Source organism: Benincasa hispida, chromosome 1 (genome assembly GCF_027475165.1).
Source record: "Benincasa hispida cultivar pf3 chromosome 1, pf3_genome.v1.1, whole genome shotgun sequence".
Taxonomy (NCBI): Eukaryota; Viridiplantae; Streptophyta; class Magnoliopsida; order Cucurbitales; family Cucurbitaceae; genus Benincasa; species Benincasa hispida.
Window position 1 is genome coordinate 65,921,595 of NC_143478.1, and position 24,345 is coordinate 65,945,939.

The 24,345-nt window shown below is 37.9% G+C and overlaps 1 protein-coding gene and 1 non-coding gene across 4 annotated transcripts; one reads left to right on the top strand and one right to left on the bottom strand.

Annotated features, from left to right (window-relative positions):
* Window positions 1–4,853: 4,853 nt before the first annotated feature.
* Window positions 4,854–4,940, bottom strand: TRNAS-UGA (transfer RNA serine (anticodon UGA)). Its single transcript has one exon. It is a non-coding gene; the product is annotated as a tRNA-Ser (tRNA).
* A 14,747-nt stretch (window positions 4,941–19,687) lies between these two features.
* On the top strand, window positions 19,688–23,819 carry AAT (aspartate aminotransferase). Of its 3 annotated transcripts, none has more exons than XM_039022157.2 (11): window positions 19,691–20,118; window positions 20,226–20,344; window positions 20,569–20,788; window positions 20,905–20,998; window positions 21,106–21,209; window positions 21,469–21,717; window positions 21,789–21,902; window positions 22,018–22,101; window positions 22,863–23,033; window positions 23,147–23,260; window positions 23,500–23,819. In XM_039022157.2, exons 3-11 carry the CDS (start codon window positions 20,591–20,593, stop codon window positions 23,638–23,640), a joined length of 1,269 nt encoding a protein of 422 aa, XP_038878085.1. In that variant the 5' UTR covers window positions 19,691–20,118; window positions 20,226–20,344; window positions 20,569–20,590; the 3' UTR covers window positions 23,641–23,819. The 3 variants fall into 3 exon arrangements, with proteins under 3 accessions (XP_038878084.2, XP_038878085.1, XP_038878086.1); XM_039022158.2 differs by having other exon boundaries at window positions 19,957–20,118; window positions 20,258–20,344; XM_039022156.2 differs by having other exon boundaries at window positions 19,688–20,344.
* The last annotated feature ends 526 nt before the right edge of the window (window positions 23,820–24,345 follow it).

Consider the following 24,345-nt stretch of genomic DNA (forward strand, 5'->3'; position numbering starts at 1 on the left):
CTCGATCTACACGACCGCAACACCGCACGAACACTTCGCGCTCATCCTCAACGATCTTCTCGATCACGATCTCCTCCGAAACACGAATTCCTCCGCAACACCACGAACAGACTCCTCCAAAGCACCACGAACGGTAGAAAACCTGAGGCTACACGATCCGATCAACACTCGATCTTCTTCTTCATTGAGAACTGCATCCCCATGCGCCGAAGCTTCATTACGAACGACTCGACGAACTTGAACTTTTCGAATTACAGACTCGATTGCAAAGTTAATTTTGCCCAAAAAACGCAAGGGCCTTTACAATTAACACTTTTTAATACTGAAAGCTTTAACAAAAGGCAATTTAAACCCGAAACGTTCATCAAATTCATCCATAAATGCAGAAAACGGTTAACTACAAATGCAGAAACCCACCGCGACTGTAAAAAGCGTTCAATTCAGATCTGTAATTTGGAATATCCGAGAACCTGGATCTGATAACAATTAAAGAAAATCGACACTCAAGATTTCCATGAGCAGCGGAACAAGACTATTCTAAATTACAATTCTGAATTAACATAACATTTACTGTCGACTTTCATACAAACGGGTATGCAAATTACAGAGAAATTACAGCATGAAACAACAAATGTACAGAGGGAAAAACTATACTAACAACGGCAGAAGCGCTCCACGCTCTAATGCGCACTCTGATCGAACCACAGCAACCATGAGTGCTCGATTTAAACGACCGCAACACCGCATGAACACAGCACGAACACTTCGCACTCGTCCTCAACGATCTCCTCAGTCATGATCTCCTTCGCAATACCAACTCCTCCACAACACCATGAACAGACTCCTACAGAGCACTACAAACGACCTTCAGAAAACCACCTACAAAGCACCTCGAGTTGAGTCTGACACCACCAAAAAGGCGACCTTGGTATTCTCGGTGTGAGAATCCAGAGGATGGGCTCTGTTCGGACTTGGTGTGAGGCAGACGAATGGAGGAAAGACAGATCGTATACACGACTGGACAAGTAGGAGAAATCAGAGACCTATCGTATAGGTCGATGCCCAATCGTTTAGATAAAACTATGCGATCGTCTAGCAAAAGCTATGCGATCATTTAGCTCGGTCGATTCTACACGATCGTTTACCTTGGGCCAGCGATCGTTTAGCAAAGCTACGCGATCGTTAGTAAACACTGTATGATCGTTTAGCAAAGCTACGCAATCGTTAGTAATCTGTATTTACTTGACGACGTCCGTGAATTTCTTTTTCGCTGGAGAGAAAACTCAAAATCTTTTCAAACTTTTGTGAAAAACTCTTTTCTCAAAATAGGAAACCGATTTTCTTTATACTCACGGTTACCATGATCAATAACCACCCACTTCATTTGGTTATTTAGAAGAAAAAAATATTAATTATCTAATAATTAATATTATTATAAATATAAATGATAACTAATTTATCATCTATATTTATAACCTATAGTTTTAATATTTCATCTCATGAAACATATAAACCATAGTTCTTTTTCTATTCCATGGTACTTAATGTAAATCTCATTTACATCAATCCTCCACTAGATGTATCTCATACATCATATCGATTATAACATATATAATCAAAATACCTCTTGTCAATTTGAACATTTCAAATCAACACCAAGAACTTGATCCTTCAACATGAGTCCAAGTTACCAAGGGGACCTTATGGACCTGTAGATCCAAAGCTCCAACGGTACGTGAATAACTGACTAAACTCTTTAGTCACAGGATCCACCATCTGTTAACTGCCAGGCACTCCACTAAAGACTGACAGCTGAACTCTTCTCACTACAGATATATTATGTGTCCGTCTTAACCAATCAACAGTGCGACAACCCTTCACAGATCGCTCGTAAGTATAGCTGGGCCAATAATCGTTATGCCCCTATAGTTACATCTATCTTCTTAAGTACCACTGATCCCTCTAATGAACATAAATCATAGTCCTACTATGACTGAGTCTTCTCTTCCAAAGAGAAGTTGTGGCCACTATGTTCAAGCCCCGGAATCAACCTTTAAGGGAGCAATCTCTCTACTTATCCCTGCTTCGGGTAAGAAGTAAATTCCATATTATAGATTGAGTTTCTAGCTCTCAGATCAGACAAGTCCCCAAAAAGGTGGCCATGTTGAGTTGGCAATCTGACCACTCTCACTCATACTAATCAAAGGACCACCCTCAAAGGCAGAAGTTCACAAAACACTCAGGATTGAGGTGTGTCACCTATGGTCGTTTAGGTGGGATGCAAGTCTCTAGTATCAATGGCGTTATATATATAGTTTAGCCATCTCGTGGTTCAGGTCTTATACAAACTCTTTGTATAGAACACCCCCCACAAGAATGGTCAGGATCAACCATCTGTAGTAGTTTACAATACTTGCAAACCTCTACAAAGTGGGCCGTATCCGTAGTGTCACCAAGATCAGGTATCCCACCTTAATCCTTATACTATAGACCAATTTAGGTTATCATTTAAGGCATGATCTACTTGTATATCACATATACATACTTGAGTTCACATAAGATAACCAAGGAGCTTTGTTTATTGGATATGAGTAAATGCCAGAATTAAATAACACTTATTTTATTCATTGAACAATGTGTATCTTTACAAAACAACGAGATTTCGGGAGAATTAGGACACTAATCCCAACAATCACCTATTTGTCCTAATGACTCGGGAGACTAACGTACAATACAATATAAAAATGTACAATATACAATAAACTAGGGCATACACCAGTATCATCTCCCACTTGCTCTAGACAAGATGGCGCATGTCCCACAGACCCAAACATTCCCGGTGACCCCCAAACACATTAACCGTGAGGGCCTTTGTAAGGAATCAGCAACGTTTTATTCCGTAAGAATCAGATCGTTAGCTCCATACACAAGTATGTAGACCCTCATTCTCTGAAGATACTTTAGGATCGATTGGACCGACATCCAATGATCAAATCCTGGATTGGACTGATACCGATTGACAATCCTTACTGCATAGCAAATGTCGGGTCTGGTACACACATTGCATACATCAAGCTTCCTACAGCAGAAGCATAGGGAAACTGTCTCATCTCCTCAATTTCTTAAGGTGTCTTAGGACATTGATCCTTAGACAGAATGATTGCATGCCTAAAAGGTAACAAACCCCTCTTGGAATCCTGCATCCTGTACCTGATCAACATTTGATCAATGTGCGGTCCCGAATGATCTGGATCTCGAGAACATACTGTGCCTCACCCAAATCTTTCATTTGGAACTGGGCAACTAGCCAACTCTTATAGCAGTCAGATATCCTACATCATTCCCAATGAGTAGGATATCATCCACATACAGTACCGGGAAAGCTACTGAGCTTTTGATGATCTTCTTGTAAAAACAAGCCTCATCAACGTTCTGGTCAAAGCCAAACGACTTAACGACAGTGTCAAATATGATGTTCCATGATCGAGATGCTTGTTTCAGCCCATAAATGGACCTATTAAGCTTGCAAACTCTTTGCTCTTGATTTGGAACTACGAACCCCTCTAGTTGAGTCATATAAATGGTCTGCTCAAGATTACCATTCAGAAAGGCAGTCTTGACGTCCATTTGCCATATTTCATAATCATAAAATGTGGCTATGGACAGGAGAATCCTGATAGACTTAAGCATGACAACATGTGGGAAAGTTTCCTCATAGTCAACTCCCTCAACCTGGGTATAACCCTTTGCCACAAGTCTAGCCTTAAAGGTTTGCACCTTTCCATCTACACCTCTCTTTCGCTTATAGATCCACTTACACCCAATAGGTCTTACCCCATCAGGTGGATCAACAAGCTCCCAGACGTTGTTGAAGTACACAGACTCCATTTCTTGGTTCATGGCCTTAACCCATTCATCTTTGTCAACATCCTCCATTGCTTTCTTAAAAGACAACGGATCCTCGACCCCATCATTCGTAATGACGTTTTGGGCTTTAGTTAAACCCATGTAGCGATTTGGTGGGTTCAAAACCCTCCCACTACATTGAGGTAGTCTCAACTCTTTAGCTGGTTGACTAGACGTCCTGACCTCAACAACTCTTGTTGATCTTTCGGCCTGTTCAACAACTTTTGTTGAACCCTCAGCAGTCTCAGTCTCACTTGAGATCTGATGACATGCAGAAATGCATGTCATCTTAGGCCTTTTACTTAGAATTATGAGGGCTGTTAAGCGGAATATGTGGCAATTATGCTAGGAATTCACGAGAAATTGAGTTTGCAGCGTTCAACATTGAGAATCTCAGCTAACTCGTTATTTTGCGTTATTATGCGTTCAATTGTTTATTTTGTAGCTAACGCAGGAAGTGGATACAAATGCGTAAACTAGACCACCGGATAGACAACTACATGTGGAGAAACTCTCCATCGCAAAGGTGAGCGTGCTTGATCAACGTATGAATGTTGCGGTAATCAGTCGTATGCGTACATCGCATAGGAGTTGTGATCACCAAGCAATTGCGGTCATTGTGTAAAAGATGCGATATTAAGCGAATGCGGTCACTACACGATTGCGGCTACACGATAACGCATAATAATGGGATCAACGCAAGGTGGGTGAAATGAACGCATCAACGCAAATCAAAAGATGATGTTGACATTTCACCTACCATACCATTGGCAGCAGGGATTCAGAAAGGACTAAACGCGCCGAATGTCAGAATCAGAGCAGTCCATTAATGTTGTTGGCAATCCAAGCTCTATATAAAGAAGCTAACCATTCCATCTATCATATCAGTCGAGTCGATTCGATTCGTTCTTATCTCTCGATAACGCAAGAGAGAACTTATGACTTCGCGGATGGAGAGGGATTCGAACCCCCGGTATTCCTATCAATACTTCGGTTTTCAAGACCGACTCTTTCAACCGCTCAGACATCCATCCCCTTCGCGCTTCGCCCACCCTATCTATTCGCGCGCTGGCAGGTAGGGTTTTCGTCTGAGGTTCGCCTAAGGCGAATCCTTGTGATCCAGACAATTGCGTGAGAAGAAGCTTGAGAGTTCTTCACCTCCTTCATCTATTCCGAGTGACGATCGGAACCTTCGACCGAAGTTAAATCTCGGGAGAGTCAGCTTTAGCGCCCATCCATGGCCCACCGGCAGCCTTGACGCACATCCGCTAGAAGCAAGTCTTTGCTTCCAGCCGGTCATTTCATTTTCCTTTCTTTTCTTATATTGTATTGTATACATTTTGTGTTCAATACATTTCTGTGTTTCCTTCGACTCCATCTCCATCTTATTTGCTTAGCATCTTTACTTTCATTGCAAAGCTTAATGAGATTGCTTGGGTATCGCATACTTAGTCATGTGGATTAGGTATACAAAGCATGTAGTAACCCACCAAGAGGTATGCGTTGCATGAGTGTGTGAGTAATCTTATTTGCTTAGTGTGAAGCTGCAGCAACGCTTGTCTATAGGCTAATGCAATGTTTGTCTATGAGTAAAATCAGAAACAACCAACTGCCCAGCACGATCATTCATCATTTAGGCATACTTGGGAGAGTAGTCTAAAGACACAAATCTAAGACTCGAGAGAGTAGATTGGAACGCATAGGCAAGAACGGAGAACTTAGAGATAAGCTCCGTTTGTTAACTTGCATCGCATGCACCCTAGGAATAGAAATGATATTATGTGGTCGCATATTTGTGTGAATGTCATTTTGTCATCGCATAAATAGGGATAGCGGCTTATGTGTAGGCCCTGTAGACTTATCGCATATATCGCATTTGTTCTAGCATTAGAAGCCGTAACATTCGCACCGAGAGGTGGTTTACTATTGTACGTGTGTTGCATGATTGCATGGCTTGCGTTGACTAAGGTTGCCCTTGTAGTCACTCTTAAGTATTGCAATAAAAACATCTCCGCATTTTATCTATTTTTCCCATTCATTTATTTTATGTCAAAAATTGTCGTGTCTTTACCTCTCATGCATATTCTCATTGCGTTGTCTGTTAGCTAGAAGTAGGAGTAGTGTTAGTGTAGAAACCCCTCCATCATTCTTTTATTTAAACGGCTGCATGCACATTACTGTATTCATTTTGCTACAAGTCCCTGAGTTCGACCTCGGATCACCCGAGAAACTTGCGTTCGCGTTATACTTGGCGTGCGCGCAAGAAAACTTGTGACAAGATGCATGGTCATCGCATACATTTGTTGGCACATATTCATTCCAATGCATGACCATCGACGCATGACTATCAACGCATACCTTAAGAACATGCAACACATATTGCGTCCAAGGGATTTTAGTTGTCGAGTAAATTGATATCATCAAGATCTCACGTAAAACAAGCTTACTTCGTGGCTTATGATCCCTCATGTGATCTTCTTCCAAGAAGATAGCATTAGTGGAAACAAACACATTGTTCTTACTTGGATCATAGAAGTATCCTCCTCTCGTTTTCTTAGAGTAGCCCACAAAGAGGCAAACCTTCGAACGCGGTTCCAACTTCTTTGGGTTAGTCACTAGCACATGTGCTGGACAACCTCAAATCCTAAAATGGCATAAACTACTTTTACGGCCTCTCTATAACTCAATAGGTGTTTCAGAAACACTTTTCGAGGGAACGTTGTTCAGGATATAACATGCAGTCTGCACTGCATAACCCCAAAACGAGTCTAGAAGATGAGCATAACTCATCATAGACCGAACGATGTCCAACAAGGTCTTGTTTCTCCTTTCTGATACACCATTCTGCTAAGGTGTACTAAGGGCCTAGAGTTGGGATGCAATCCCCATGTTCTATGATATAGTTCTGGAATTGGAGGTCCATATACTCTCCAGCACGATCAGATCGTAGTGTTTTTATCTTCTTGCCTAATAAGTTTTCAACTTCAGCCTTATATTCCTTGAACTTGTCAAGGGCTTCAGACTTACGTTGCATTAGGAAGAGATACCCAAACCTTGAATAATCATATATGAAAGAGATGAAATATTCATACCCACCTCGAGCTTTAACATTCATCGAACCACAAAGGTCTGAATGTACAAGCTCTAAGGCTTCCTTGGCTCTGTAACCTTTTCCAGTAAAAGGTCGTTTGGTCATCTTGCCTTTGAGGCATGATTCACATACTGGCAAGGAGTTTTCTTTTAAACTCTTTAGAAGTCCACTTTTCACCAACTCCTCAATCCTATTGAGGTTGATGTGACCTAACCTTAGAGGTCAAAGATGGGCGTTTTCCTTTGGAGAAACCTTTGGTCTTTTAGCTGTTGTTGTCGTACTGAACATTTCAGTGTTAAACAACGCTTTTATGACTAACAACCTTAGTATATATAAGTTATTTTCATCGAACCAGAACCAATCTCCATTCCATTCTTGAAAATAAACACTTTATTCTCAGAAAAAGAGACGGTATAGCCTTATTCAATGAGACAAGAAACCGAGATTAAGTTCCTCTTAATATGAGGAACTACAAAAACATTATCTAGTAACAGATAACGTTTCCTGTCAACAAATAACTTTAGTCTGCCTACAGCAACAGCTGAAACAACCTCACCATTACCGACTCGAAGAGTCATCTCTCCTTGTGGCAACGTTTGCTAGGAACTGAATCCTTGGTAAGATAAACTGACATGATTGGTAGCACCTGAATTAAGAATCCAGGCAGAATCATCATTCTCTACTAGACATGTCTCCAAGACCAATAAATCATATTTACTGTCTTGTCTCCTCTTTTAGAGAGTAGTGGGATGGAGGTCGTTTGCCACGAAATTCGTTTCACACGATTCTTTCCACTGTAATAAATCGGTCATTTTTAAAAGCTTTAAACGGAAATACTAACGAGTTGCTGAAAAGAAAAACACATTGACCTACGTTAGGTTTTAAGCAAATACCCGTTGAAAAACAAAACAACATCCAATAAGGTTTTAGCAAAACTAACATGAACCCCGTGTGACGTCTAGTTTCGCAATGACGCTTCAAAAGTTTAGGACAAAAGCCACCCAAGGGAGGTCAGTTATCCCTCCTCTGAATTGAGAAGTTCTCAACCAGTCATTAATACCAGAACAACTTGTGTTTCTATAATGACTAGCCATCATTGATTTGGCCAAAAGATCATTAACTTATTTAACAATTTCCCGTAAGTATGACCCGCCATTTTAAGCCCTAGAGGTTCGTCCTAAAAGGTCAATCCTAAGGGAAAAAATCTAATTGGGGAAAAACCTAAAGCGACCTTATCCATTTCTGGAGTTCATTTTGATATTGACCAACTGCACAAAACCCTTCCTAAGGGGGCCGCTACTAGGGTGACACAAGGGCGTACAGAATGATCTCACGGTGTGAACCAATGACAAAGACCATAGGACGTGTTGACACACACCCTTCACCCACTTACTATAAATCCTCTCTCCGTCCACCTTGATATTGACTCATGCAAACACCATCCTAAGGGGGATGCATCCTGGGGCATCTCGAGGCCAGACATGAATCTTACGGTGGGAACATACAGGGAGAAACGTGAGTGGAATCATAGACATATCTGATACGCCTTCTCCTCCTACTGAGTATTTTATAACCTAGGGTTTAGCTTACTTAGAAAAAATACGGCTAAGGATTTTAACTAAGTGACTTTTAGGTTTTCCCAAGAGTAACTTTTACCTTGGATAGTTGAACAACTTTTGATCATCATCCATTAAACTCTTTAACAGAGTCTTTGACCAAAACGTCACATGCTTGTTGAAAATCTATCTAATTCACCTTTTCAGGCAGGTTCCCAAGTAGGGGTGTTACGTTTCCGTCAACTTAAGAACCCCAGCCTAGCCAGAACCCACCTTAGACAAAAGGTCCCTTATAGATAGGTTTACAACAAATTTAATCTTTTATGCTAACTAATTTAATCTTATTAAACCGATTTTAAAAGATTAATCTAGGTTACTAAACTCTTTAGAACCACTGAACTTAGGTCTATCTCAATTCAATTGTAAAACCCTTTTAAAAACATGAGTTCACCCTAAGTCCACATGCAACTCTGAATTATCGATTTTAGGTCTAATTTCCTTTATAACACTTATAAACAGGATTAACCACAATGCGAAGCTAACACATGCAAGACATTCATAATGATTATAAACAGCCTAAGTGTCATGTTCAATGCATTGTCCATTCATTGCTACTTCTTTTATATAACACTTATACAAAACAACAATAAAACAAGCAAAACATGCTTCCATTCACCCTTAGACTATAACATTTATAATAAAAGGATGATGCATGAGAATGCTCACTGCATGCAAAATATAACTCTTATATTTCATGATGCATGTGCATGTTTTCATATAATTTCTTCATGCAAGATTATAACATTTATAGTACATGATGCATGAATAAATGCACAACCTAAGGTGGGTTTTTGACTATATGACAAACACTTTGGCATATAAGCACCATACATCACATGTATAAGCAATAAAAGTTGATGAACCGGGTAAAATTTCCTTAAAAACACAAAAGGAAAGCTAACTATTACAAAGACAAGGAGTCTTCAGTTCAAACAGGCGAACTGGGTCTTGAACCGCTCGGCAAAGCATCGCTTCTCAAACCATCATGTACTGAGCACCCCGCGATCGTCTACATGATAAAACAAACACTTCGTTATCGCTTACCAACGCTCCCAGAGTTAAACGATAGTTTAGCATGTACTATACGATCGTCTAGAAAAGTCCAAACGATAGTTTAGTTATTACTGCACGATCGTGTACCTTTACTAAGCAATGAAGCTTGAAGTACACGATCGTTTAACGCGCTCCACAGGACGCCTGCCTTCCGTGATCGTTTAAGCGACTACGATGCTGCGAAGCACCATTGCCTAAGCAATCGCATAGCCAGCGTCTTCGTATCGCATACGCACGATCGTATAGGTAGTAACTAAGCGATGAAGCTTGCTAACTACGCGATCGTCTAGCGCGCGCCTTCTACTAAACGACGAGCATCACATGCTCCTACTACGATTGCCAACCTCCAGCGCCTACGCGATCGTGCAACCAACACTACACGATATGGTAAACGATTTACCCTATCGCTTAGCATTAGCTAAACGACCGATTAGAAAATACTATACGATCGTCTAGAACAAAAATTCTAAACGATCGCTTAGTGAAATCCCAATGATCGTTTACCTGAAGCTACACGATCCGATCAACACTCGATCTTCTTTTTCATTGAGAACTGCATCCTCATGCGCCGAAGCTTCATTACGAACGACTCGACGAACTCGAACTTTTCGAATTACATACTCGATTGCAAAGTTAATTTTGCCCAAAAAATGCAAGGGCCTTTACAATTAACACTTTTTAATACCGAAAGCTTTAACAAAAGGCAATTTAAACCCGAAACGTTCATCAAATTCATCCACAAATGCAAAAAACGGTTAACTACAAATGCAGAAATCCACCGCAACTGTAAAAAACGTTCAATTCAGATCTGTAATTTGGAATATCAGAGAACATGGCTCTGATAACAATTAAAGAAAATCGACACTCAATTCATGAGCAGCGGAACAAGACTATTCTAAATTACAATCCTGAATTAACATAACATTTACTGTCGACTTTTATACAAACGGGTATGCAAATTACAGAGAAATTACAGCATGAAACAACAAATGTACAGAGGGACAAACTATACTAACAACGGCAGAAGCGTCTCCACGTCTAATGCGCACTCTGATCGAACCACAGCAACCATGTGTGCTCGATCTAAACGACCGCAACACCGCATGAACACAGCACGAACACTTCGCACTCGTCCTCAACGATCTCCTTCGCAACACTAACTCCTCCACAACACCATGAACAGACTTCTACAAAGCACCACAAACGACCTTCAGAAAACCACCTACAAAGCACCTCAAGTTGAGTCTGACACCACTAAAAAGGTGACCTTGGTGTTCTCGGTGTGAGAATCCAGAGGGTGGGCTCTGTTCGGACTTGGTGTGAGGCAGACGAATGGAGGAAAGACAGATCGTATACACGACTGGGCAAGTGGGAGAAATCAGAGACCTATCGTATAGGTCGATGCCCAATCGTTTAGATAAAACTATGCGATCGTCTAGTAAAAGCTATGCGATCGTTTAGCTCTATCGTTTAGCTCGGTCGATTCTACACGATCGTTTATCTTGGGCCAGCGATCGTTTAGCAAAGCTACGCGATCGTTTAGTAAACACTGCACGATCGTTTAGCTAGTACCTGCATAATCGTTTACTTAGCCCAATCGTCGTTTAGTAAATCTGTATTTACTTGACAACTTCCGTGAATTTCTTTTTCGCCGGAAAGAAAACTCAAAATCTTTTCAAACTCTTATGAAAACCCATTTTTTCAAAATAGGAAACCGATTTCCTTTATACTCACGGTTACCATGATCAATAACCACCCACTTCATTTGGTTATTTAAAAGAAAAAAATATTAATTATCTAATAATTAATATTATTATAAATATAAATGATAACCAACTTATCATACTATATTTATAACCTATAGTTTTAATATTTCATCTCATGAAACATATAAACTATAGTTCTTTTCTATTCCATGGCACTTAACGTAAATCTCATTTACATCAATCCTCCACTAGATGTATCTCATACATCATACCGATTATATCATATATAATCAAAATACCTCTTGTCAATTTGAACATTTCAAATCAACACCAAGAACTTGATCCTTCAACATGTATCTAAGCTACCAAGGAGACCTTATGGACCTGTAGATTCGAAGCTCTAATGGTACGTGAATAACTGACTAAACTCTTTAGTCATGGGATCCACCATCCGTTAACTGCCAGGAACTCCACTAAAGACCGATAGCTGAACTCTCCTCACTACAGATATATTATGTGTTTATCTTAACCAATTAGCAATACGAAAACCCTTCACAGATCGCTCATAAGTACAGTTGAGCCAATAACCGTTGTGCCCCTGTAGTTACATCTGTCTTCTTAAGTACCACTGATGCCTCTAATGAACATAAATTATAGTCCTATTATGACTGAGTCTTCTCTTCCAAAGAGAAGTTGTGACCACTATGTTCAAGCCCCGAAATCAGCACTTAAGGGAGCAATCTCTCTACTTATCCTTGCTTCGGGAAAGGAGTGAATTCCATATTATGGATTGAGTTGCCAGCTCCCAGATCAGACAAGTCCCCAAAAAGGTAGGCGTGTTGAGTTGGCAATCTGGCCACTCTCACCCATAGTAATCAAAGGCCCGCCCTCAAAGGCAGGAGTTCACAAAACACTCAGGATTAAGGTCGTGTCACCTATGGTCATTTAGGTGAGATGCAAGTCTCTAGTATCAACGGTGTTATATACAGAGTCTAGTCATCTCGTGGTCCAGGTCTTATACAAACTTTTTGTATAGGACACCTCCCACACAAATGGTCAGGATCAACCATCTGTAGTAGTTTACAACACTTGCAAACCTCTACAAAGTGGGCCATATCTATAGTGTCACCAGGATCAGGTATCCCACCTTAATCCTTATACTACAGACCGATTTAGGTTATCACTTAAGGCATGATCCACTTGTATATCACATATACATGCTTAAGTTCACATAAGATAACCAAGAAGCTTTATTTATTGGATATGAGTAAATACCAGAATTAAATAACACTTATTTTATTCATTGAACAATGTGTATCTTTACAAAACAACGAGACTCCGGGAGAATTAGGTCACTAATCCCCACAGAGAACAAAGGGTCTGATGCTAGAAGTAAATGTTACTACTGCTGAGAAGTGAAGAATGTCCTCCAAGCCTGAAGTTGCTTCATCTTCAAAGAGTAAGAGTATTCTTGTGAAGAAAGGCAAAGGGAAAAGGAAGGAAAAACCCTACGGGATTGAAAGGCAAGGATAATGCTGCAAAGGGAAATGTTTCCCCTGCAACGATGAAGGGTACTGAAGAAGACACTGCCTTCAATATCTTGTCGAGAAGAGAGCAGAGAAAAGGTAACCAGGCTAACTTGACCGTGGGACCATTTGCTCAGCTCATCCAGTGGGAGAAGTTGCTACTTGTTTTTAATTGTTAAAACTTGTAAAGAACAAATTGTATATATTTTTGTGATAAATGAAATGTTCATTTTCAAAAATTATGTTTGTTCTAGTAACCTCTGTTGAGAATCAAATTGTTAAAAGCCATTTATAGATATTCAGATATCTAAATAACTAGATCAAAGTATAGAAAGTTTAAAGATTTCTAGATCTGACTGTTAACAAAACGTTGTTGAGACAGGTCAGATGCATCTTGCTCAAAGAGTTGAGAATACCTCAATGTAGTGGGAGGAGAATGTGTTTCCTGGCCATTATTAAGATTAAGATGCAATCCCCTTATAGTTTTTTCTAAAGCCTATTGTATACCTAACAATGTTTACAATAATTCTCTTGGTTAAAGTGTTGGAGAATTACCTAGTAGGACTAAGAATACCAGATAACCTAGGGCAAGTGGGAGAAATATCGGGTATAGAGATACCAAATGGTAAAAGATGGGTATGGGATGCCCTAGTTTATTGTATTTCTCTATAAAACTCAAAAACTCAGTCTTATATATCGGATGTATAAGTTACCACTGGATTTTTAGTCCAAGTGGGAGTTTGTTAGGTTTTATGTCCTAAAACTCGTGGTATGTAAACAATGGAACTTATTCTGAAAATTCAATAAAGGTGTTATTGAATAGATCTATTGCTTGAATAGAAATCCAATAAACCTAAAAGTCCCTTGACTATTGGATGAGTACTTGAACTTTATATGGAGACATAAAGGTGGATCAGGTTCGAGTAAATAGTCAAAATGATCTATAGTACATGGATAAAGTTGGGTACCTTATTCTGGTAACACTATTGGATATGGCCTGCTCTGTAGTTGTTACAAGGAGTTGTAAAGTGCTACAAACGAAGTGATCCTAATTCGTTCATGTTGGACATGAGAAATGGGGGTGTCCTTGTGCAAAAGAGTTTGTACAAGATCGGACCACAAAATGAGTCACTCTTACTTTATAACGCTGTTTACTGTTTAGGACTAACTATTTCAAAACGATGAACTAGGTAACTTGACCTTAATTCTGAGCTAACTATGAACTCCTGTTTATCTGGAATTGTTCTTAGATTTGCATAGGTGAGGGTTGGCTCAACAGCGCCGGCCCAATATGACTGCCATTTCAGAGGTAAGACTGGACAGATAGCTAGGGACATAGGGTGCAAGAGGGAATTCCCTCCTACCCGCTTTAGGGATAGTAGAGAGGTCGTTCCCTTAAGTGTTGGTTCTAGGGCTTGAATAAGGGATCCCGCCCTCTCATTTGGAATGAGGGGGACTCGGTTTTGTGATTGAATCACAAAAAAATTGTTCATTAGGGGATCAGTGGGGACTTAAGGAACAAGAGGTAATTTTGGAGATAAAATAGAGATTTGACCCAGCCGTTATTATGAACAACCTGTGAAGGGTTAACTTACTAATCATGGTTATATCGAGTGGACATAATATATCTATAGTAAGGGGAGTTCAACTATAGGCTTTTGTGGAGTGACCCATTAGTTAACGAATGAGGGTTATATCGGTCTAATGAGTTTAGCCGATAAATCTCGGATTGTTGGAGCCCATGATCTATAGGTCCATGGGACCCACTAGCTCGGAAATGGATAGCTCTAGAGTAGCGTGATAAGTTAATTTGAAACGTTCAAATTAGAATCAAACGGAATTGGAGAAAGTATATTTAAATATGATTTAAATATATGAAGATGAATTTGTGTAAAAATTAAGTTAATATTAGATATTAAATTAATTAGAATTATTTAAATTGTTTAAATAATTATTTATTAATTTTATTATAAAATTAATTTTTGAAATTAATTTGTAAAATTAATAAATTTTGATTTTAGAAATAAAATATTATTTTAAAATCAATTTTGGATTTTTGGAAAATGAAAAATCACACAAAACTTGAAAATGGGTTTTCAAGTTCTTCTTCAAAGTAGCTTACAAAGAACCCACCACTCCTCCTTTGCTTTACTCCAAGCATGAGTTGCATCCCATGCAACATATCTCTTTGCATGATAGTCTGTAATATATTGAAGAGATTTGAGTGAAGAAAGGCATGAGAACCGACTGAATTTTTGCTGAAAAATTCGGATGAAGAAGATGTTCTTCAATGAGTTCTGTTCGGTGAGTTTTCTCCATATTCCCTTTGATTCCAACTTATTTTGAGTCCCACAACTCAATCTAGAGCACCAAGAGAATAGTAGGAAAGATCTTGTGGTGGTCTACATAAGGATTCAGAGGATTTTGCAGCTGGAAATGGAGATTTCGTTGGTTCGGCCAAGGTATGTTCATGGAACCCATTATACTCTGCTTTTAGCATGTTTCTTTTCAACCAAATTAATGAATTAGAATGCTTATGGATCCTGATTTCTTCCCTGCGTGATAGTGTTGATCCAACAATTCAAAACCTATTGATTTGCAAATGAGTTGGGAGATAGAGGGCATTCCTCTGTTAAAACAAATTTTAAATCATCATCTGGTAGTGTTGCGTTTATATTTAATGTTGAATGATTAAGACTATTATATTTATTGGAAGCGAGTGATTTTGAAGAATTCAACATGCTGAAAACGTAAACAAATTCTAATTAGTAAATTGCTTTTAAATCCAATTTTAATTTTAGCAAAAGCAATAATGTACCCAAATTTCATTATTTATTTGCAACGATGCTTTAGTGAGTCAAAATAAATGCTACTGAGGGACAGTCAAATACACCTTCACTGAAGCAAGACAATCTTGACTAAATACTATCTTTAGAATAACTCTTATTCCTATAGTCATTTATTTACCGTTTTCGGTCAGGAACTTACTAACACTTAGTAATTCTCGTAAGTTTAACCCTTCATTTACAAACCTTAGAGGTTGGCCCCAACGATGCTACCGAATTGGAGAGTCAAGGTTAGGAATCAACCTAAGAAATCCTATCCACTTTTGGAGTTTGAGTTGTTTCGAATCCCGTGTTACAACCCTCTGAGGGGATAACTGCTGTAAAACGACTAGTATATGTCACATAAAAATGACAATCAGACGCAACATAGGAATCTCACGATCCAAACTAATGGAAGAGACCGCAAGATACGTTGACACATATCCTTCACTCAATTACTATGAACTACTTCCCCTATTCACCTTGCTATTGACCCATGCAAACACTTTCTGAATGAAAGTCACTTCTAAGGTGACACGAAACCAAGCACGGATCTCACGGTGTTAACTCTTAGGGACGCAAAAACTAAGAATAACATACCATATATGTTATTAATCTCCCATTGAAGTGTTCTATTTGTTTTGGGTAAATATTTATTTAGGTATATTTCGGCTAATAAACAACCTAAGTAGAGGTGATCTTCCAAATATAACTTTTATATTTGGCTTTAACCTATAATATCTAGGTGATAAACCAGTTTTAAAATCTCACATCGCTCAAGCATGCTCAAAAAATTGGGTGCTCATAAAATTAGGTTATCAACGTTCAATTATTCAGTTATAATCCTTAGATAGGAGGTGTTCCATAAACCATCAACTTAAATACCTCCAACCTTATATAGGATTATAGACCAGTTGAGTTTGTAACCACAATTTTACAAGAAAATGACCTATTTTAACTATTAAAACAAGTTGTCATGTGTTAACCCTAGATGAGTATGCATCTTATCTTTGTTATGGATTTTAAATGTCTAATTCGGTTTTTATAACAATTATAAAACAATAGACATACTGATCATCCATAACATTCATCACGCATTTCAAGATTTAATATAACACTTTATATTAAATACTTGAAACCCTAAACATGCATACTATATGTTATAATTCTTTATAACATACTTTTAATGCATGCTTCATACTTTTTATGGTGGGATTTTAAATCTACATGGCATGCTATGTGCACATACAAGATTTTTGTAATTATAACATACATTCATAATGCATAAATAATTAAACACATACTGATATGGACCAATTTTGGTATCATAAGCAAACAAATAGTCAAAATTATTACAATAATAATCAAAACCAACTTCCAAAAGGTTTTGGACTTCACGAACCAACCAGAACCGGATCTCCAATGAATTAAAACGAGTTGAACTGAACAAAAAAGGACTGAACCGGACTCTAAGACCCGAACTAGTCGAACCGGTTGACTTGAACCGTCGGTCGAGTCACACACGTTCTCTTTGGGTTGGGATGAGTAGCATTACAACGCTTCATCCCAGCGTTGCGATGCCACGGGCTTTTAAAGAACAACGTTGCAATGCTCTGTAGGTAGAGTTACAACGCTTTGTTGCATTAGCTTCATTTCCAATTTTCTTCAGTTGACCTCTCTTGCTTCTTTCTTCAATTACAGCCTAATTATAACTCTATTGACTCTAACAAATTTACAGACTCTTGATCACACATTAAGGCCCATAAACAAAGAGCCAATTACAACAATTAATATTTAATTGAAGAGAATTTAAATGCCGAAACTGAAATTATTCATATCAGCAACTATTTTCATACAACCTATGAAAATCACCCACCAAGCTAAAATTACCATGAATTGAGTGCTTAAATTATGCCCTGATACCAATTGTTGGTGTTAACAAGCAATTAGCAGAAGAAATCGGGATTATTAAATACTCTAATTCATCAATTTTAGCAACTAAGATAACATGCTCATCAATTAAAAAGAGGGTTTCAAGAAGTTACCTTTGAAGAACTTCTTCAATCTATGAAATTAGCTTGAATTTTCACTCTAAATGGTTGTAGCCATCACTTGATCTTCTCTACTATTCTTTTGGACCTTAGATTGGGTAGTGGAACCCAAAATGAGTAGAATTCTCATAGAATTTTGAGAGGATGTGATTTTGTGTACATGCAAAATGAAGAACTCTTCTTCAATGCCCAATCACTCAGAAAAATAGTGTTCTCCTCATTTCTTAGCTCTATTGAACTGGTTTTGCTCAATTTCAACATGCAACTCCTTTGCATCTGAAATTGACACCTCAATTTGTACAAATTGAAGCAAGAAGGAGGTGGAAAACCATGTGGAGAAAGGGGAAAAACTCACTTTCTTCCAATTTTAAATTAAATATAAAACTAATTTTTAATTTGACATCAAATTTCAAATTTCAAAATTAATTTAATTTAAATAATTACTTTTAACAAAATTAATTCTAATGATTAATTTTGAATAAAATTAATTTTAAATGATTAATTAAACTTTTAAATTAATTTAATATCATATATTAAATTAATTAAACACCAATTCCTCAATCATGAATCTCTATTCATGTAATCAATATTTAAATCAAATTTAAATATTATCCAATTATCTAATTTTGTTTAATTTGAGAATTAAATGTGTAATTATATTGTATATAATTACTAATTCTCTTAATTCGAATTTGAATGTTTTAAATTTACTCATCACCCTATTCTAAGGTTTAATCTATTTGTGAGCTAGTATGAGGATCTAATGAACATACAGATTATGGGCTCCAACGATCCGAGATTAATTGGCTAAACTCTTTAAATCGAATTAATCAACATTCGTTAACTATCGAGTCACTCCACTAAAGCCCAGTAGTTGTACTCCCCTCACTATAGACATATTTTTATCCATTCGATTTAACCGTAATCAGTAAGTCGACCATTTACAGGTTGTTCGTAATAACGACTAGGTTAAAAACTGTTTTATCCTCGAGATTACATCTTGTTCCTTAAGTCTCACTGATCCTCTAATGAACAATTGGTTTGTGATTCAATCACTAAACCGAGTCCCTCTCGGGCCAATAAGAGGGTGGGGCCCCTTGTTCAAGACCTAGAATCAGTACTTAAAGAACAACCTCTCTACTATCCCTAAAAGCGTGTAGGAGTGAATCTCGTCTTGCACCTTATGTTCTTAGCTATCTACCTGGTCTTATCCCTGAAATGGGAGGCTTATTGAGTCGGTACTGTTGAGCCACCCCTCACTTATGCAAATCTAAGGATAATACTGAATAAATAGGAGTTCATAGTTAGCTCAGGATTAAGGTCGAGTTACCTAAGTCATTGCATTGAAATAGTCAGTCTTGAACAGTAAATAGCGTTATAAAGTAAGAGTGACTTGTTTCTTGGTTTGGTCTTACACAAACTCATTGCATAGGACGCCCACACTCGCATGTTTCCACATGAACAATTTAGGATCAAATTGTTTGTACTAAATACAAAGTAGGCCGCATCCAATAGTGTTACCAGAATAAAGTACCCAACCTTATTCGTATACTATAGACCGTTTTGGCTATTTACTTGAGCTTGATTCATTATGTCTCCACATAAAGTCCAAGTATTCATGTAATAACCTGAATCTTAGTTTATTGGATTTAGGCTTTTACAAGTGCAATTTACATATTCAATAACATATTTATTGGATAAACTTCAATAACATCTTTATTTCAAATAGAATATGTTTAAATTTACAAACTGCGAGTTTTAGAATATGCAACCCAACATGTTCATGCACCACGACTTATCCCACGTACTTCGCATTGACATGACGACGTCGTCTTTCCCCTTCAAGTTGTTGATCATTCACATTCTTCTTCTCTTGATTATTACCATCGTCGATCTTTTTCCTGTTGTCTTTTGATTTTTGATTCTTCACCATTTTCGACGTTTCAATTCTATTCTGATTCCATCGTCTCCAAACAACGGTGTTCACCGTCGTTTGCAATCTCATGCTCAATCTCTCCATCTCGTTCACCACCAATAGCAAATCGCTTGATCTCGTTCAATTTTATTTTCATTCTAAAGACCCAATCTGATTAGATTGGGGATTTGACGAATTCGTGAACCGAACCAAACTAAACTGGACCGAATGGAAGAATAAACCTACCTACCATGGACAAAAGAGGTTGGATCCGACGGCTGAGGTCAACTACGGCAACTTCTGAACGTTACCTAACTCGGCCTCTGGATCGAAATTTCCGACAGTCGTCGTTTCCACCAACTCCCCACTCTTTCCTCCCCTTTTTCTACCAACCTATTTTCCTTCTTCATTCCTCATTGCGGTTTCTGGGTAAACACTTTTTTTTCTTTCCAGTTTTTCTTTTACCTGTAGTGTTTTCTTGTTGTCCCTTACAGAATCAGGGCACCTTCCTCTTTGCCATGGCAAATTCCTTGCAGACTTTACCTAATGCTTCTCGTCTTGGATTCAGACATCAATTTTCTGGAGCTGATTCTGCGTTAGAATCTGCTTTTGGATCCGTTTCTTTCCCTTCTCAACTTCTTGCTCCGTCCCTCAAGTATGCTCCATCTCCTTTTACTTTTGTGCTTTCTGATTTTGAGCTTCGGTTGATGATTTCTCTTTTGCTTTTTGGACTATTTTGATGGATCTTTAAGTGAATTTTGTAAGTGGAATTCCTATGTTCCTTTTTGTTGGGTCGTTTCTATCTTCGATTATAATTGCTGGGAATGAGTTGTTATTCCCCCTTTTCTCTGTTCCTTAAACTTTCCATTTTTATGATAGGTCTGTAAAGTATACTAAGAAAATGAAGCCAGTAATGGCTGGGAATATTCCCGACCATATGAGTGTGGACATATCTTTGAGCCCAAGAGTGAATTCTGTAAAACCTTCCAAGACGGTGGCCATAACTGATCAGGCTACGGCTCTTGTGCAAGCCGGTGTGCCAGTGATCCGGTTGGCTGCTGGTGAACCTGATTTTGATACACCTGCCCCAATTACTGAGGTATTATCTTATCTCAAAACTCTCTTTGTTCAATGTCCAAGTTTTCTTTTGATGCTAGTATATGTATATTTTCATATTTCTACATGTGATAGTTGCTCTTTTTGATTGAATGTTAGGCTGGAATTAATGCGATTCGGGATGGCTATACTCGCTACACGCCCAATGCAGGAACATTGGAAGTCCGCCAAGCAATTTGTCATAAGCTGAAAGGTTAGTTTTGGTTTGGGGATCGAAGTTTTAGAAATATGGTTGAGTTGTATACTAGCTCCGTTGAGTGTTTAGAAATGTGGTTGAGTTGTATGCTTTTTCGTCTCTAGAGGAGAATGGGATTTCGTATACACCAGATCAAATATTGGTCAGCAATGGAGCCAAACAGAGTATTCTTCAGGCAGTTGTTGCTGTTTGTTCTCCAGGGGATGAGGTAAAGGTTTCCTTGGTCTTATGATGAATGTAATAGATTCATACTACTCTGACAGTCAGTTGCAAAGAGATATGATTAGGAGGCACAATAGTTCAATTTTGATTCAAGTAGCTTATTCTTGGGGAAATATTAAGGTGATTAGCCATGTAGTACCAATATTATTGTAAAGGAACCTAATCCATTTATAACATAGTTCGTGAATATGATGCTCTTACTTTTGTGGTGTATGTGATGCCTTTACCAATATTTTCCCCTTCAGGTTATAATTCCGGCTCCATTTTGGGTAAGCTACCCAGAAATGGCAAGGCTGGCTGATGCAACTCCTGTGATTCTTCCAACACGTATAGAGGATAACTTTCTGTTGGATCCAAAGCTTCTTGAATCAAAGATCACAGAGAAGTCAAGATTGCTGATTCTTTGTTCTCCATCCAATCCTACGGGATCTGTTTATCCAAAGGAACTACTTGAAAAGATTGCTGAAATTGTTGCAAAACATCCTAGACTTCTGGTGAGGTTTCTTTAACTGTGCTGAAAGTAATGTATTGAACTGTTTGATCCTAAATTATCGATTCTTTGCAGGTGTTGTCTGATGAAATATATGAACACATAATTTATGCTCCAGCAACCCACACAAGCTTTGCTTCTTTGCCAGGCATGTGGGAAAGAACTCTGACTGTTAATGGGTTCTCTAAGGTAATTGAAAATTAGATTTATGATCTTTACTACTACCAGCCATGTGAAAGTTCGTATTTGATCTTCATATTTTAGCAAATACGATTCTTTAACATGTGAAGGTTTAATGTTTTAGGCCTTTGCAATGACTGGTTGGCGACTTGGATATCTTGCTGGTCCCAAACACTTTGTTTCTGCTTGTGGAAAAATTCAGAGTCAGGTATGTATGAACTTTAATATTTCTCACCTCTCTTAGCAGTTTGAGCTTGGTTATGCAATCTTCAATCGTTTTCAACTCACCTTTGCATTGTGTTGATTCATTTTGTCTTCTTTTCTCCCGACTTTGTTTCTTACATACAGCCAAGACAATGGTGAAAATATTTTCTCTAGGGAACTTAATTGTCTATATCTAGTATGAGTAGTGTTTTATATATTTTATCTATCTTATTGTTGAATACTTATTAAAAAGTAAAGGTAGAATAAGGGAAATCTAGGAAGTCCATTTTAAAACCAATGTAGAATGGCTTTTGGAACTATCTTGGATCTCCATCTCTAGAACTTGGGTAAACATAGTTTCTATGTGGTTATCCAGAATTTCAAAATTCCAGGCTTTTGGAACTATCTTGGATCTCCATCTCTATAGGGATACTTTGAATTTCTGTTTCATGTATGAGAATTTTGATGTAAGGTTGATGGTTGAAGCCTATAGGCAACAAAAAGTGTAAAGGGACTGAATGCCTAATGGAAATCCAGAGTTTTAACTTTAACTTGAGACATGGAATTATTCCCCTGACCCACAAAAACCAATACGTTGCGCATCACATGGGGAGTTCTTTTTATTTATGCAATAGTTTCACTCTCTTTCTTGAAAATGTGCTGCAACTGCAGATGGATCAACTTCTTTGATTAAGTTTTCAAATTGTTAATTGCCAGAACATGTTTTTCCTTCTCCAGCTTACTCTGTATATTTGTTGATGATAGTCCACTTCAGGAGCCAGTAGCATATCCCAAAAAGCAGCCGTTGCAGCTCTAGGAATGGGCTATGCTGGTGGGGAAGCAGTTGCAACGATGGTGAAAGCCTTCGGGGAACGTCGTGATTATTTGGTAAAAAGCTTTGGTGAACTTGCAGGTGTCAAGATTTCAGAACCTCAGGTCCCAACTTCAACCTTCCTCACCTTTCGCATGTTTCTTGCTTGACCCTTGGTCTTTATCTTTCATAATTTTGCTGTCAGTGTAATATCTGAAGATTCTGTAACTTGTTGTAGGGAGCTTTCTACCTCTTCCTTGATTTCAGCTCTTACTACGGAGCTGAAGTTGAAGGGTTTGGTGTAATCAACAATTCAGAGTCACTTTGCAGATATCTTCTTGAGAAGGGCCAGGTAATTAAGTTCATTAGGAAGCATCTCATTTTTAACTATTGTTTCTCTCATTGTTCTAAAATTCAAGCTTATCTTAGTTGAAGACTGAATCAATCCAAATTTGCTGCTTTTTTATGAAACTTGTAAAACAGCCTTTTTCCTTGTATCATTTGTTTCTAAAGACGCATATTGAGTAGAATTTCAAAACCAATTCATTATCATCACAAGAGGTGAGGTCAATATGGTTTTCGATTTTTCAGGTTGCTCTAGTTCCGGGAGATGCATTCGGTGATGATAGTTGCATTCGGATTTCGTATGCTGAATCCCTCAGTGTATTGCAAGCTGCTGTGGAGAGAATTAAGGAAGCACTCGAAGCAGCTAGGCCTGTCGTTCCTGTTTAACAACTGCTAATGCATGGAATCAGGAATATAATACAAGCCCTTCAATTGTTAGTTTCTATTTAGATTGATAATTTTAAGCTGCTGAAATTTGTATCCTAGTGTTTGTGTTCAAATAAGTAATACAAAAGACCGATTTTAATTATTTTAAATTTGAAAAAATAAGTATCAAGTCATTGTCATTGTTTTTTGTTTGCCTCCATTCCCCCCATTTTTTCTTGTTGGCATAGAGTCTGCCTTAATTAGTGTAACAGAAAGTTGAAACCCTTCTTTTAGCTACAATTGAGCCATATCTGGATAGGAGAATAGAGAGGGAAGCTTTAACGTATTATACACAAAATTGAAAATTCAGATTTTTTGAATATAAAATAAAAGTTTTAAGAAACTATTAGACATTTTTAAAAGTTCAAAGATCAATTGGACATAGTTAAAAGTTTAAAATTCATAGACACATCTTAAAGTTTAGATATCAACTAGACACAAGCAAAAAATTTAGATACTATACTTAGAATCTAACATATTTTTAGAGGATGACTACATATCTTGTGTGATTGAGTATCGTTAGAATTGTAAATAAATAATTGAGATAATATTGTTGGAAATACAAGCATAGTTTTACATTAGTTAGAAGTGAAAAAAGTTTGTGGTATATATAGAGTTCATATCAACGCATATAAATATCGTCCAAAAAATATTGGTACAACTTTA

Coding starts and splice junctions, on each gene's coding strand:
- AAT (XM_039022156.2), top strand. CDS start 19,941: ATGGACAAAAGAGGTTGGATCCGACGGCTGAGGTCAACTACGGCAACT. Junction 20,345..20,568: donor CTTCTTGCTCCGTCCCTCAA/GTATGCTCCATC, acceptor TTTTTATGATAG/GTCTGTAAAGTATACTAAGA. Junction 21,210..21,468: donor TTTGTTCTCCAGGGGATGAG/GTAAAGGTTTCC, acceptor TTTCCCCTTCAG/GTTATAATTCCGGCTCCATT.